Source organism: Triticum dicoccoides, chromosome 6A (assembly GCF_002162155.2).
Source record: "Triticum dicoccoides isolate Atlit2015 ecotype Zavitan chromosome 6A, WEW_v2.0, whole genome shotgun sequence".
Taxonomy (NCBI): Eukaryota; Viridiplantae; Streptophyta; class Magnoliopsida; order Poales; family Poaceae; genus Triticum; species Triticum dicoccoides.
Window position 1 is genome coordinate 566,312,000 of NC_041390.1, and position 17,164 is coordinate 566,329,163.

At 46.1% G+C, this 17,164-nt stretch overlaps 1 protein-coding gene and 1 pseudogene across 1 annotated transcript; one reads left to right on the forward strand and one right to left on the reverse strand.

The window, feature by feature from the left end:
* Window positions 1–11,094: 11,094 nt before the first annotated feature.
* Window positions 11,095–13,030, forward strand: LOC119317973 (photosystem I chlorophyll a/b-binding protein 5, chloroplastic-like). The gene is made up of 6 exons (XM_037592480.1): window positions 11,095–11,282; window positions 11,381–11,513; window positions 11,965–12,077; window positions 12,220–12,324; window positions 12,437–12,525; window positions 12,615–13,030. Exons 1-6 carry the CDS (start codon window positions 11,095–11,097, stop codon window positions 12,749–12,751), a joined length of 765 nt encoding a protein of 254 aa, XP_037448377.1. The 3' UTR covers window positions 12,752–13,030.
* Window positions 13,031–13,192: 162 nt separating this feature from the next.
* LOC119317972 lies at window positions 13,193–15,897 on the reverse strand (annotated as a pseudogene).
* Window positions 15,898–17,164: the final 1,267 nt, after the last annotated feature.

Here is a 17,164-nt window from a genome sequence, read left to right on the forward strand (position 1 = left end):
GGTTCAGATGCTAAACATGGAATTGAACGGCAAGGAGCTCATTTCCCGGTTCAAGAAGTCGAATCGCTTGGACCGTAAAGACATGGTAAGTTAATGGTTTCTTTACTTTTTACCAATGCATTTTTTATATATGACTTTTTATGCTAAAACTTTTGCTCACACAAATGTAAATATTTCTTAGGGGGGGATGGGGTGTGTGGTGGGCAAGTTTACTACACTCATGAAATTGCTTCTATGTGGCAAGTTGCTTACATTTTTTGCACAACTTGCCTGTGCATTTTTGGCTGGTTGCTTACATAAGTAGATAAGTTGCCTATGCATCTTCTGTTTTGGGCAAATTACTCACACTAGCACAAAACTGGCATGTGCATTTTTGCTTCTTCAGTCCATTTCTTAATTGCTTTTCTGTGGCAAGTTGCTTACATTTTTTGCACAACTTGCCTGTGCATTTTTGGCTGGTTGCTTACACAAGCAGATAATGCATCTTCTGTTTTTGGTAAATTACTCACACTAGCACAAAACTGGCATGTGCATTTTTGCTTCTTCAGTCCATTTCTTAATTTGTGAGAGCACACAGAAAAAATTGCTTACATCCAGTTTCTAGTATTGTATTTTTTTACTAACCCCATTTTTGTTTTTTCTAACAGATTATGTTCCCAGTGTTAGAGAACATCGACAAGACAAAACCTAAAACAGGCAATCATTACTGGATTTTTAACGTGAACATAAGGGATCGACGTTTTGAAACTCTTGATTCTTGGAGGACGCTTAAAAACAAGTCTTTAGATGTTTGCGCAAGGAAAATGGTTGCAAGTTTTCGGTCTCTATGGGAAGAGCATTACGCCAGTTCCCGCGTCTCGCTGGATGAGTTTGGGCTTACCAACATCGACGTTCCAAAACAAAATAATGAGTAAGCATCCACTTCTTTTCACATATTAACTATGGTTTTGTTCAATTTTTTACAAGCGACACAATACTACATAGAGTAAGCATCCAGTTCTTTTTTCAATTTTTTGTTTAGGTTCGACTGTGGTGTTTTTGCTCTGACGATAGCAAATGGTTGGGAGGCAAGGGTCGTTCCAAAATTCACAGCTGAGGATATTCCAAGCATCAGGAAACAATTGACTAACACGTGGGTTGACAACGCCAACAACAATGCTCCATGGAAAACCATACTCAAGTTAGCATAGGTCAGTTTTTTCTCCCCTCACGCGCGCTACATCCATGTAAATGCATGTGTTTTTTCTTTTGCTCTTTTGTGAATTTTGGAGTGCCGGGGGAGGAGTTGCCTGTATAACAACTTGGACCAGGCAACTCTATTGCATAAACAGGCAATTTAAGCTTTAATTTGAGGCAAGTTATTCAGAAGAACCCATAAAAGACAAATGAAAGACAAATAGTATGATCATTACATACCAGGGAATTGTTGCATTTTATAGCATTCCAGAATCTTATGTATGTAAGTTTTCGACTATTATGGGGAGGGCAAGGGTGTTTGCGCGGCAATTCAAAGCACACAACAAGCAACTCAAAACTTATAACCAGGCAACTCAAAACTCTAGTGTGAGGCAAGTCAGCCACAAGAAACCGTAAACCATAAATAATAGTTTAGGATGTTCAAACATACAGACCCACAAATAGTTTAACTCTTCAATGCCATTCGACACATGTCACTGTGTGACCATTACACCAATCTGGTCGGGTAGCTTGCACCATTGTGGTTAAAAGAACCACAATAGCTGCACTTGTTCTTTCTCTTCGGATGCAACTCAAGTGCTGATTGAATTCTTTTTGACTTTGCCCTCCCTTTTGTTGTTGATTTTGGAGGGTCTCTAGGAATTGCAGGGCCAAGTGTGGTAGCAGGTCTTCCAAACTGTGGTTCAACCATCGTAGTACCTTGTGCGGCTGCAACAGCTGCATGTAGAGATGCCATACTGAGCGGCTGGTGCGCATATCCACCAGGAGCTTGCGCAGTAGGAGATGAAATTGCATTGGCATTTTCTTCTTGTGTTGTTGAAGACCCTGGATGCTGCCCAATCCAGCCATCCAGTGTTGCTGTTGATGCAGGCAATGGTGCCAGTCCAGGACCAGCCACATAGGTTGTGTTTGCTGCGTTAGGCCCCCGCAGTGGTTGTATAGCCCCCATAGTTTGTGGTGCAGGCCAAATTGCTGGTCTAGGACCCATAGGAGGTCGCGCAGGCCCTCTTGCTAGTGCCGTATCCATCGAAAGTTGTGGCGCAGCTCCTCTTAGCGCTTGCACAGGCCTTGTCATTGTTGAGCCCCTTGAAAGGTGCGGCGCTGCTCCACTGTTCCGTGGCACATATCCTGACAGTTGCTGTACAGGCCAGCAGCCTTGTGTGGGAGGGCTCATGGGTAGTGGTACAACCCCTTTTTGCACCGCTGCAGCCCCGAATGCTGTTTGTTGGTGTCCATCCTCACTCATAGAGTTGCCAGTTAGGTTTGGTGCGTTTTTTCTCCGCGTTGCAGAAGTAGGTCGCTGCTTCCTAGGTCCAGAAGAGGTTTGTGCAGGTTCATCAGCATGCACCGCAGGGCCACTAGTTGCCTGAGTGTTTCTCGGTGGTGGCGCAGAAGTAGGTCGCTGCTGCCTAGGTCCAGAAGGGGCTTGTGAAGGCCCTCCAGGACGCACCGCAGGGCCACCAGTTGCCAGAGAGTTACTCGGTTGTGGTGCAGAACCATCAGCTGATGGTGGAGGACCACCAGAGGGCCCACTTGTTGGTGCTGCCGGTTTCTTCTTCTTTGACATGTTGAGATTTTTGATTTCATGACGCGCACCACACATATGTTTCTTTACAATATCCGTCGCAGCATCTGACGCACTAGCAACCCGGGCAAGACTACCAAAATCCATCATCAGATTTGCATGCCTGAGTTCCTTTTTCGATTGTTGTGGCATCTCATCAGGTTGCTCTTCGACAGCAGGGGGTGCGTTGGGAATTGCCATAGGTGTCCATCTTCTAAGTATGTACTGCGCTAGGATTTCATCAACACCAAGTTGGTTGAAAACTTTCAAGATATGGCAGCAAAGCATGCCGTCCCTCTCAATCTTGCAGCAGTCACATCTGTAATCTCCAGCACTAGCTTCCACCGTGACAAAATAGCCCCTAGAACCATATTTGGCAACCCACTCTTGATTGGGGTAAACCTCATACAAGTTTTCACCATGCGGTCGCACATTGTACCTTGTAGTCAACTGAAACTCATCACGAAACTTCTCGTACAAGTCCCTAGTATACGAACCGTACGCCTGCTTCTCTATTGGGTAAGATGACCACATTTCAGTCTGTAAATGTCCTGTCCTGTAGTCTTTTGAACCCTCCCGGACTAGTATGTGTGTTTGGATTTTCTGATATTGTTTCACAAAGTTCAAAATGGACTTGTGTGGGTTCACATATCGCTTAAGGACAGCGTTGAACCCCTCGCTGCTTTGAGTTGACTGCAAGAAAGGGAAGAATTGGTGCTTGAAGTAGCAGGGCACCCATGTCTCTCTGTACTTGTATAGATTCTCGAAGTGGGAGTCAGTCATAGCCTCATACTTCATCATCAGCTCACACCACCCTGCCTCAAATTCTTCCGGCGTCAAGCTGAAGTCAACACAGTTGTTGAAATCTTTGGACAAGCCAGGGTTTCGCCCCAGCAATCCTCCAAGCTTTTCTCGTGTTTTTTTTCATAATATGCCAGCGGCAACAGCGGTGCACACTTGTAGGAAAGATCTTTTTAATTGACTGTGCCATTGCGATGTCTTGGTCGATTATGATGTTGGTGGGTGCTACATTATGCATTGCCTCAAGGAAGGTCTGGAATAGCCAATCAAAACTCGATGCCAACTCTTGCCTAACAAAGCCACAACCCAACATGAACGACTGCCCATGCCTGTTAATCCAATGAATGGTGCAAAGGGCATGTTGTACATGTTAGTCATATATGTTGTGTCAAATGAGATACAATCATGATAAGATTCCACATACGCCTTCCTTGCTGCACCATCGACCCAGAAAATATTCTCAACCCTGTCTTCCTCATCATATTTTATCTTGTAAAAAAATCTGGATCCTCTCTCTGCTGATCTTTAAAGTAAGCAACTGTCTCTATCATATCCCCTTCTTTTGTATCATCCTTGTTCAAGAGCGTCTTGAGGTTTGTAATGTCTTTAGTGCCATAAGGTACAATGAGTTCTGTCCCATAGAAATCTGACATGATGTGCATCATACGACCTGTTGACATGAAGTCACAATGGTGGTCAATACTTTTTCTACACAAAAGCAGTGCCAAAAATAGTTTCTTTTCTGTTTTCAGCAAAGCAACTCAAATGCAAAGCTTGGGCAATTCATGAAGCTATACAAGCAACTACAACCATATGCCCCAGGCAACACATGAGCAAAATACACAAAACAAACCAGGGGGGTAACTATGCATTTAGTGAGCAATACAAATTTCAATCATAGGCAAGTTGACCCCATCCAGAAACAAGTACTATTGTACATTTTAGCTACAAAGAGACTAACCATAGGAAAGTTCAGATTCAACACCAAATTTGTTTTATAAAAAAACTAGGCAAGCAGGAACTTTGCATTGAGCAACAAACAGGTAAACATTAGGCAAGTCCAGCATCCAGAAACAAATCAGGCATTTTATGTCTTTTTTGTACTGTTGTAAGCAATTTAGTGGCACTATCAAGCAACTAAGGCATTTGTTTGAAGCAAATCAGTGGCATGTTTCAAGCAAAAACAGGTACTTGTTGATAGGCTAAGAAACACACAACCAGTAGGCATGTCCAGGTTCTTAAAGTTAGAAGATAGGGGAGGTGGGTGTGGTTCAATACCTGTAGTTAAATTGCAGTTATGAAGATGAGTAAGGAAGGCCCTTTCTTCTGGCGGGATCCCTTGGTGTGATCGCAAATACTTAGTCAAACATGGCTTGTCAACCAACGGATGGTTGCGCTTGCTAACAAAGTAGATCACTTCCCATCTGCCATCTATTACCTTCACAATCATCTTAGCTTTGCAACCAGTTTGCACAATTTTATCTCTTTTTCGTTTCTTGCTCCTCTTTTTGCCTTTACTATCATCATCAAGAAAGACAATAGCCTCATCTTCATTATCATCTTTTGCTTGCTCAACAATGTCATCTAGCACGGGAATCTTTTCTGCCCCTCCGTCATCAACACCGAAACTTGTTGCAAACAAACTATTGTTTTATCAACTCCCAGTTTTGAGATCCTTCCTTGAACTATTCATTTTGATTGAAAACCCCATTTGCAAGGAATATGCATTGTAATGCACCTTGGCATCTTCTAAAGTGTCGAACCTCATGCCCACGTAAGGCTCCTTGGGCTGTGACCAAGCCTCATCATCATTTTCAGCACCCAAACCATTACCAACAGTGCCACCGGTATCACCTGCAGCACCTGTGCCATCAAGGGTATGAGCATCACTCCCAGTTGCTATAGCTGCAGGTACTTGTGTACTGCCCGGAGCACGGCCCCCATGACTTGACTGCCCATCTGTCTCCATTGCTTCTGTAGCAGCACCATCGACTCTTTGGATGATAGGGGGATTAGGTGATTCCGCCACAAATTCTGCATTTCCAGCAGCATGTTGTGTACAGTACAATGGATCATCATTATTTTCAGCTGGTTCTTCATTCAGGTCAATCATTGTCAACCTGTTTATTTATTGAGAATATGGAAAAAAGTAAAGCAAGTCAGCAGAGGGATGCAAGCAAGTAGCACAGTAAATACAGGCAAGCCAATAGCTCACCCACCAAAGCACACAAAAATAGCTCAATCATGTTCAACCTGTGCATTTTTTCAACTAGAAAAATTAAAGCAATTTTTATGTTGTTGAGGCAAGCTAGTACCACACTAAACTCAGGAAAGCAAACAACACAGCAACGCAAGCACACCAGATTCACAAGATAGCAATTGAACATAACCAGGCAATTCAAAGTGCACTATCAGGCAACCCAAACCATATAATCAGGCAAGTCAAACTATATATGTCAGACAATATATTATTTTCAGGATATGCATGGTTTTTTTGTATTAATGAACCATGTTTGTACATATAAACATAACATAGGCTTTTTGTTTTTTTGTGTTTCATAATATATTTTCTTATTTTGTTTTTCTTTAAACGCAGGCAACATTTGATTTTGGGGAAGCAAGCATACTGCCATAGAAGTGCTACTTTGAAGTGTCTTCAGAATGGAATTCACTCCCAATTTAGAGAGATTAGAGCATGTTTAGTGTTAGGAAAAATTTAAGTTAGAATTATGGGCATGATTGCTCTTTTATATTCAGACTATTTCTGCTTTCAGTACTTATGTTTGTGTGTTAGAAAGAACTTAAGTTGACATTTTTAGGTTTCATCTTTTACAGCAGCAAGTTTGTGTGTTTTTGGATATGCTCAGTATGTTTTGAAGTAACGTTTCGCAGCTGAGATAGTTGTTGGTATATGGGTTTTCTTGTTGGCTTTTTCCTTCTTTTGCAGGATGAAATACTAATAATTTTGCCACTGTATCCTGGCAACTTTCCAACTTTTCTTGGATCATGGTGAAGGATATGATACAACAAAGGTAAATTGTACTACGCAACTGTCTCTTGTTTTTTAGTTGCAAGTTTAGTTACATTTATTTCTTCTAGTGTGTTTTCACTATCGAAACCAAGGAATAATGGAAACAAATGTCCAAGAGGAATCTTTTTCTAGTTTCTTCAAGAGTTGCCTTGACATCATTATGCTTTTTTGCTTAATCCTATAATGTAAGTTGCTCCAATAAGCCATAGTGATGTCAGTATTCATTGTCTTATAAGTTTCAAAAGTGTTCATGTTTTGCCATGGCATAAGTTTTCAAAGTTTTGTGCAGACATATACTTAGTTGCCTCATTATAGCACTGTTTTTGCTCAAACAAAATGTTTATTTTTGCACTGTTATAAGCAATTAATACAACCGGAACACATCAGAAATAGATCATGATTTGTTTGTTTCTCATCCTCTTATAAGTACTGTTTTTTGCTCAGTTGTTTTTCTTGCTTAAGGCATTATATTTTCCTAATATTTTTGTCAGCATTTACTATCAGCACCTATAGATTTATAAATGTGTTCATATGCAACAGATTTGCAAACAGATTTTGAAAACTGGGAAGAAATATGATGCTTAACATCAGACTAAATTTGCCCAAATCAGGGGGCTGAAACTTGCCCAAACAGCAGACTAAACATGCTTAACATCATATCTTTTTTACACAATGTTTTGCACAACTGAAGCCTTGTACAAATCGTGGGGAAAGAGGAGGGGGATCTGGAAGATGAGCTAAATCTGACCTTTTTGCCTTGTTTTTTTGCCTTTTTGCAAGGCAATCAGGAACGAGGCGCCTAGAAAAGAAACATTAATGGAGCCGCCATTGGAGGGCTGTGAAGGTTTTCTTGGATCTGGAAGTGGTGAGGGGAAGGGGCGTGCTGTCCTTCTTTGCTTGGGAAAGAAGAAGATGGGGCTAGGGGTTAGGTGAGGAGAAAGGAGAAAAGAAGATGCGCAGGGGTGGGGGAGGGATCGGGCGAAGGGGAGGACCAGGTGATTTGCCCGCTCGATGGGTGGCTGCGGAAATCGGAAGCGGGGGCCAGGTACTTTCCTATCCTGGACAGGGGGGACAGAAAATTACCTTTTCTGGGTGGCTGCCAGGAAACGCTAGGGAGCACCCGGCTGCTCCCTAGACGCTTCCTTCTTTCTTTTCCTACGTTTTCCGACGGGCAGAGAGAGGAATCTGATCGGGCGTGTTTAGCAGTCATAGCAGCCGGGCCTGGCTAGCTCAAGCCTGGCTCACATGAGGCTGGTTGAACAAATGCACATTGAAAATTAACATTTGCACATTGTTTGGTTGTTCGCATTTAGTTCTCATGCATTAGGGAATAACTTAGCGCATGGTGTTTGGTTGCCCGCATTGTCTGAACTCACAGATAAGCACGTTGTTTGGTTGCATGCAACCCTTGTTTTCTGATAACCTCTTCGGCGATGTGGTGAGGTTACCACCACACACCAGCGCCAGGAAGAACACACACAACAGAACATAGTAGTAAGCATAAATATTGTGCCACACATAAACAGATCAGTTCAATCATAGTACTAAGCAATTCGATATTAAACTAAAGCAGTTGGAGCATACGATGTGCTGTCCTAGGCATTCGCAGTGAAGGCGTCGTCGTGCTTCCCGCACCTGGTCACCACTTCAATGCCATCATCATTGAAGACGATGACCTTCAGCATGTCGGGAGTCAGTAGCTTGAAGGTCAACATGAAGCCTATCTTGATCTGATGGATGACAGCTAAGGTGGCCCAACCCTGATCGAGGGTGACCCTATCATTCAACAGCCGGATAGTGACCCCTCCAGGAGCAGCCAATGTTCATCTTCAGCTAGAACTCTTGCGGCACGGACATGAATTGCTTCGTTAAGTCCAGCGGCATAGGTATGGCCTCGAGCTGGGGCAGGGGCATGATCACCTTGCAGAAGATGGTTGGCCCTCCAACCTCATGGTAATGGTCGTAGTTCCGGCGCTTGCCGCTGGGGGGCTCCTCTGGCACGTCTTCGTCCATGGTCAGGCACTGGACGGGCGTCACCTCTGAGGGCGGCACCACGTCCTTGCCCTTGTCGACCACCTCATTTCCCTTGTTCTCCGTCTCGATCTGCATTATGAAGATGTTCAAAGGCTGGGTCAGGATCTGCATTATGAACCTTGCAACATCACCATTAAAATCTATGTTCGTGTGCCCCTTTATTTACCCACCGTGAGGGTCACCACTTACCCACCACCTCTTTGTCTCTCACTCTACCTCTAACCCAACGCCATGAACCCCACCCCCTTCCCTTGGGGCATTGAATGGAGGGCTTTCTTCCTAGGGTGCTCGCTGGGTGACCACACTAAGTTTTAGAACACCATGGAAGTGTGCTCAAACTTTAGCAGCATGGAAGATCTGCACAAAGAGTCAGACGTTGTGTTGAAGAAGGCGACGCCGGAGGAGTTGAAGACACTGATTCCTGACCCAGTGGAGAGCGCTATGTCAGTCGACATACTTCACTGGACCATGAATCAGGCTGAATACGGCGACGCTGGATAGAGGGCAAAGTGGGCCAAGTACAGACAGTATCGGCGTCCTCATGACCATCGTGTCGGCATGTACTTCACCACAAATACTGTGCCTATGGAAGGGGAAGAAGAGGATGCGATGGCAATGATTGTGAGGGCCCGGAGCCAGGAAACCGAAGCATGCCAATCGAGGTGGACTCCAACGAGGAAGAAGAGACGGTGGTGCAGGAGAGGACCAAGACCAAGGCCACTCGCCGCTCCAATCGCCTCTAGTGTCCTCGAGGCTAGGATCTGTGCGTACTATGTAAGATGAACCCTAATCCCCATTCATATTATACTCAATCCAGACTGGAAACCTCATATCTACCGGTAGTCATGACGATGCTATGATCACCTGTATGGTGTTTACCCCGATTCCCCGTTCCCCTAACACGGATCAAATCTAAACTCGAGTCGAATGCGAAGTAGTAGGCGAGGAGGAAAAAAATAGCTTACCGCCATTGCCGAAGTGCTGCTGCTGATGCCGGTGAAGGTGGCCGGGGGTCGACTTGCTGTTCTCTGATCTGCTACACGCCGCCGCTGCCATCGGTGAGAGCGGGAAGAAGGGAAAGGGAAGAGAGAGCGATGAGGGAAGGCGAGGGTAATAACTACCGGCGCTTTAGGAAGCAGCTCGGTTTCTCGAGGGTGGCTCCTCGCGTGCAGCCCCCGCCACCCACGTGCCCCGCTCGGGCCTGGCTCGCGAGAAACTGCCGATTCGAGCGTGCCTCGTGAGACAAGCCTAGAGGTGCTTTAAACTTCATGCGATGCACGCCCAATAGTGTATGCTAGCAACCAAACAACTCAGTTTCTTCCCGCGCGACCCTGGTTGGACCTTATACGGGCAACCAAACGTGTTCATCATGTTTAGATCTGTTAACAAACACCAGCGTAACTGAAAACCCGCAGGAATGAAAAAGGCGGTGTGAATTGAGATGTCAGGTGTTCTGTGACCTGTTCCGAAAAACAAGCACCAAAAAAGCCGATTAGCCAAACAGCCCAGAACAGTCAAACAGGCGGATCCGTCCAAAGAGTCTAATGGGCAACTTCTTTCTTTTTCTGAGCTGTATGCATGCTTGGGCACCTTCTAAGCTGCATTTCAGACACAGGCTGAAGAAAGAAAATATAAAACACGACCTCGTGTTTTTTTTGTTTTTTGTTTTGAACTGGGCATTACCCCTTTCCATTACTATGACATAACGAAAATACAGAGTCCAGGTCTTAAGGAAACTGGAAAGGGGAAAGCGAGTTCAAGACACCACTGGAAAACCCACTGCAAGCACTCGTCATCGAGCAGCTCACCATGGGACGAAAATCCAATGCCATCTAAAACCACCTATCCTAACCAGAGCAAAAGCGAGAAATCCGGAGGTAGTCTCCACATCCATCTAGAACGACCTCATGTTTGTATTCATCCCAAATCCATATGTTTAAATTTCTCCCTTTAATTCCTTTTAGCTGAAGAAAAGGAAATTCTCATATTCCTATATATTTCCTTTTAGCTGAAAAGAAAATCTCCTATTCGCATAAGATTTGTTTAAATATATTTTGGCAAGTGTGATGAATAGACTGGAACCACGATTCATGCATCAGCACAAGCGCTGTCCGTCACTCAGCTCTACAGACACGCCCATGCCGAGACGTCGCAGCCAGCCGTGGGCCGACGACGGCCCAACCATACCGTTGGAACAAAATCCCTGGCCCAACCCGTTCAATACACTCCGGCCTGGAACCAGCACACAAGCTGCATCCCCTGGAAAAAAAAGTCACACAAGCTGCAGACTCGACAGCCACTGGAGCTACGAAGTACGAACGCCTCTAGTTCCATATCCACGCCTTTTTTGATCCGTCCGACGCACCACCCACACGCCCCAACCAAAATAGCAGCAGCCAAGAAGGACCCTCGCCGGCAGCAGTCAGGCGAGCAAGGGGTCAGCCAGCCAAGTCCGGCGGCGGCGGCCATGGCGCTAGCAGCTAACGCCCATGGAAGAGTCTGCACCCTCTCCTCCAGGCCCCCCACACCTTTCGGCAGCAGGAGCATGGTCACCATGCCTGGACACCACGTCCAAGCTCCGTTCGCGGTCCGGGCCACCGCGGAGCGCGCCACATGGCTGCCGGGGCTGGACCCGCCGGCGTACCTCGACGGCACGTCAGTCACCCGTGCCAATCTCTGCCGGCGTTCTCTGCGGGTGGTGATGGTTGGTTTGCTTGTTAGGCTGATGGGTTGCTTGGTGTTTGTCGTTGTAGGCTGCCTGGTGACTACGGGTTTGATCCCCTGGGGCTCGGGGAGCAGCCCGAGGACTTGAAGTGGTACGTCCAGGCCGAGCTCGTGCACTGCCGGTTCGCCATGGCAGGGGTTGCCGGCATCCTCGGAACCGACGTAAGTTCGTTGCTCACTTGACCCCTCTGCTAATTCCTGTGGAATGTCATATGTTCTCAGTTTAAAGAAACCATAGCACTGAAGCTTGATTTTGCAAAATTAGCTGGAGAGGTGCTTAAATTAGGATGAACTATGAGAAACACAGTGAGAAAACAAGCATGACTTCTGAATTTTGATAATGGAAATGGAAGGGCAATACCTCTAGTTAAAGAAAAGAGAGAGAGAAACCAAGATATGACATAGGGAACTATTGAGCCAAATGAAAATAACAATCTCAACGTCAGCAAGTTCATGTCCAACACATCAGCTCCACAAGAGCATCCTAGGAATTTTTTTCCAAGATTAATAGTATTCCTACCACACTGAAACATACTTGCAGAAACCAAACATGGAATCGATGGCTTTGATGCTCTCTTTTCTTCTATGGTCTAACTGGTGTGTTTCTGTGTAGTTGATCCGTGTATCAGGACTCGGCAACCTACCCGTGTGGTTTGAAGCAGGTGCCACGAAATTTGACTTCGCCAACACCACAGCACTCTTCTTTGTCCAGCTTCTCTTGATGGGGTAATTCAACATCCAACTGAAACATTTAGTCAGTTGCATAAGAGTTCATCCAGTAACTCAGAAGTTTTAAATGGTGTAGACTGTAGTGACTTGAAACAGGGCATGACTGACCTGTTTCTGTCATAAATCTGATCCTCGACAGATTTGTCGAAACCAAGAGGTACATGGACTTCGTTAGTCCAGGATCACAAGCAAAGGAAGGGACATTCCTTGGGATAGAAGCTTCACTTGCGGGTTCACAGCCAGGGTAAGCAACATTCTCCAACTGAAGACTGAAACCGTTTCCCTTGGCAAATGGCAAGTCTCTCGCTCGATGCTTTAACTAAATTATCATTATTACAATTCTCAAATCTGAACAGATACCCTGGGGGTCCACTATTTAACCCAATGGGACTCGCCAAGGATATAGAGAATGCGAATGAAGTGAAGCTGAAAGAAATTAAGAATGGTAGGTTCACTTTCTCGAAGTACGATGGATTGCAAGATAATCCTGCAGTAATATTTGTGATTTGCTAATATTATTGCTATCAATTACAGGGAGGTTGGCAATGGTTGCTATGCTTGGCTTTATTGTGCAAGCGTCTGTGACTCACGCTGGGCCCATTGAGAACCTTTTGACACATCTTTCAGATCCTTTCAACAAAAATATCATTCATGCACTAACCTTGTCTTGAAAACTCTGTCTCGAAATTTCGCTCTTTCCCCCCTTTTTCCATCTAAAGGTGTAGCACAAAAAATCACAATGATTTGTTACAGGAAGGGTACGTCTACTCGGCTCTCTTCTTTGCAAGGTCCGATCAGTCACAAAAACTGAATATGGAGCTTCTGTTGGAGGAACTATAGGAAACTCACTACACAATTGCCATACAGATGGGATGAAAAGTTGATTTTCTTCAAATGCAAACAAGATATTATAGTTTATATTGAAACAATGATGCTTCTGGTTCTTGCAATTGATCCTAGTCTGCAGTATATGCTTGTGTTTTTTCGATGAAACTCTGCCATGGCACCATCTTTGCAGTTATCCGACATGGCATCATTTCGGCAAAACTCTGCGGCAGCATAAAAACGCTGCCATGGCTTTTTGCATATGCTTGAATGCAAGTCGCAGAACATGAAAATACTACAGACAAGGAAATTAATACTAGCATGTCCTGCAAGTTGCAGAACATATCTTTGAGAACAAATGCAGCAGTTAATGTAATTGCATATATATCAGCCAAGCCAGAAAACACTTTCCTGCAATATAGAAACAGAGTTGCACCTATACCACACAACTAAGCATATATTGGCTTGCACTGTACATATATGATTTGGATAGGAAATACGCACCACATCTACCACTAATTCTGATCGACTAGCTTAAGCCCCCAGCTCATATCTTCACAATGTGTTACATGTGGGACAAGTTTTCCCGTATCAGTTCCTCTCTTAGTTTTGCAATCATAGAAAGGTGGAGCATGAAAACAAGGTTCCATGGACAGAACTTGGCGGCAAGGCGGATCAGGGGCAGTGCGGTTCTCAGGCTTGAACAGAAGCCATGGCTTCAAACCACTGAGACCCTGGGCAACATACCCAAAAGTTGACCATGCACTGGTCACCATGACATCAGATAAGCTTAACAGATATATCTCTGCCCAGGCTTTCCTGTTGTGCATTTTCTTGTCTGAGTTCTGATGTTCCTCGTGACTTGGCTGGTGGAAGCTAATTGTCTCGCCATTTGCCGTAGGATGTTCCCAGTACATGTTTCTGAATTTATCACAGTATCCCGAGTTTAATGAAGTAACTAGAGCAGCTTTCGACTTGGCCTTCCTTGGTGAGACAATTGGCTCTTGAGTATTAACCTCTGGCAACAAGTGTTCCTTGAATGTACATGCAAGGACCTGATCCAGGACATGCTGAAACGGACCAGTTTCGGTGTCGAAGACTCTGATCTGGATACCCAACTTTTCATCAGCTCTGGCAAGATAAGAATCATAGTATCTTGTAATCATGCCCCAGACGGCATTGCTGGGGTGAAACAAGTAACGTCCCTAGTGGTGGAAAACAGCATCTCTCTGGGGGAAAAGCCTCATGAGTTCCTCTTGGTATGCCGGGATCAGGAAAAGTGAAGGTACAAAGTAATTATCTGATTTCAGGATCAGCCATGGGATTGTCTGGAGATACTGCTGATTATCTTCACAAAAGAAAAGCTTATCATACTCACTATAGTCATGAGCCAAATGAAGATAGAGAAAAGCAGGGCTAGAATGAACAACTTTACTCTTCAGCATGTTTCCATAACTCTCAGGAGAGCCAATGCTGAAGTTCTTGAACTGCTTAATGGGGAAATCTGACGGCAGCAACCATGAAGTTTCAGGAAATGGTTCGCAGAAGAGATCTGCGGTGCCTTTGTCTCCGTCGACAAGTAGGACTCTGTTTGTAAGGATTGCATACAGAAATGCCGAGGCGATTGTCAAGATCCTGTTCCCTAGACCACTGTAAGCTGTCCAGACCAGATAGTTGCAGTCCATGACCTTAATATCCTGACCAGACTTAAGCTGCTCAACAGCTTTCCTGTAAAATTCAGTTCGTGGGCCACACTTTTTCTGGAGGGCCTCTTGTTTCCTTAATCTTTCCAAGAGGTAGGTAGATGGAAAGTGGGGCGATATTCGACGATACAGTACTGATTGGTGCCTACTTAGGCATGATTGTTCATCAAAACCGGGAACTAGCAAGCCTCCAAGTAATTTGTCCTTGACAACTACCGGAGATCCCGAGGTGCCATCTTCTGAAAACACAACAACAGAAAAACATTGTATCAGAAATCATATAAGGTGCCATCTTCTGAAAACACAACAACAGAAAAACATTGTATCAGAAATCATATACAGAATATAAGAGTTACACTTCAATCTGTACTGTAGTAAAAACATTAAAAAAAAGATCATCCTTTGGTCAAGTGGCAGTGATGCCAATACAAATCTGAGGTAGGCGCGAATTATTCAAGTCAGTTAGCTATAATGCACTATGAGTTGACACACTAGTAAAGATAAGGATAGCACAATGCAGTGCATAAACAAGACGAGGCACGTAACAGTAGCGTGAAACATAAACTAGCCAAAGTCGACAATGTGTAGCATGCAACAAAAATAAAGGTAACTTGGCATCAACGCTGATACGATATGGATGTCACGCTCATACTGCACACAGTGATCTGAAAAAAGTGCCACACGACACATTTTGAGTGACGACTACATCCCCGACGGCAAATATCAATAACCATCAAACTTATGAGTTTTTAAGAGCTATAAACTGGTAAAAACAATCTGGGAAAAGAAGTCGGGATTTTTTTTTATTTTTTTTTTTGCAGAACTTGAGTATCAGCGCACATGTCAAAAGAGAAGGGGCCCAGACATTAAAGGCGCCATGCTTGGCATCCTGAATGTAACGTCGCCATCCACCGGTACTTACAACTCAGAAAAATCATCAGAATTGAAACAAAAGCCGTGGTCCTAGCGCAGGCGAACTCAAAAAATGGAAACTTGCGTTACGGGCGCAGGCGTATCCGTGGTATGTGTGTCACGTACGTACCATCTCGCGGACGGACGAGGCGCGGGTCATCGCGCCCGGAGGGATCAGCGTCGAGGAGATGGCCCCTCCGCGCGGCGGAGCCCCCGGCGAGCAGGAGGAGGAGGACCGCGCAGACCACGAGCGCCGCGGCCGGCAGGGACCACCGCAGCAGCAGCATCGCCGCCCCGCCCTTCCTCCCGCGCGGGGACGCCGCCGCGGGCGCCTCCTCCTCCCGCGGCGTGCGGCGGATCCGCTCCTTGATGTCCATGCGGGCCGCGTCCCGGGGTTCTTCTGCCTGCCTGCCTGCCTTCCGCCGGAAAAAGGCACGGGCGGCGTCAAAAGATGGGCGGGCGCTACCTACATCTCGCGGCGCGACCGGGGTTGATGTAGTAGGGGAGGGGGTGGGCGCGGGGCCGACGGGCGGAGTCGGGGCCGCACGCGCAGGGGTTTTGAACCTTCCATGCGATGCGTTTCTCAGGTGGAAAAAGTGGCTCCGGGCCGAGCGACGCGATGCGGTGGGCGTCGGTGTGGCGTTGTCGGTGGTCGCTGGGGCGCCTCGGCGTCGGCGTGGCTTTTGTAGTCTTGCTCCTGCTTTCCGTGCGTGGCACGGTCGCGGCCATGCCCTGGGTTGCTGTGCGGGGCACCGGACGCGCCAGGCTCGCCCGGCTCGCCGGGTTCGGCGTTGATGAGGCAAGCGTGCCTGCTGATGCGGCTTTGGATGGTGGGGGCGGTCAGAGCAACTCCAACGTGCCGAACCAAGGAAACGCGTGTTTTGTTCATTTTTCGTATGTTTTACGTTTGGATTGGCCCTGCGTCCAACCCGCCGGCCTATTTCATGTCCGCACACAGATTTTAGAAAGCCCGCGGTCATAGATCATGCTAGCGACCATGCCATCGTCCAAAGTTCATGTCAGCATCATGCCAACGATCGGCATACATGTCAGCCTCTAAAAAAACCACCATACAGTTCATGTTCACACACTTGTCAGTGGCCGGCACACAAAAAAACGGCGGGATTTCGACCACACCATCTCGGCCATGGTAATGCCAGCACACTTGCCGGCATAATAAAAAGGATGACGCTCTCCGCCATAGATCACTCGTCATCGAATTTGAGCATGTCGGCCTGCATCTTCTCGAACCATGACCTCTTCCTCGACAACTCTGTGCTCTCAAGTCCACCTTCATGATCTTCACCCACGTCATCATGCTATCGAGTACCACTTCTTTTTCCTTGGTCTTGGCATTGGCAGACTCGATCTCGAGCATCTTTGCTTGCTTCTCCGCCTCCATCTCGAGCATCTTGGCTTGCTTCTCCGCATCGAGCTCAAGCATCCTCCTTTGGATCTTCATGAAGGCGTCCATTTGCTCTTCCTTGTCTTGCTCGCGCTTCTCCTCCCTTGTGTCCTTCTTACTCATCATGCCCTCCAGAGTGGCATGCAAGGCAATCGACGCCACATCACGCTTGTCCTCCTTCTTGGAGTTGGCCTTCCCCCGCGGTCGTGGCTTCTCGCCCTCCCCATGCTCCTCGACGG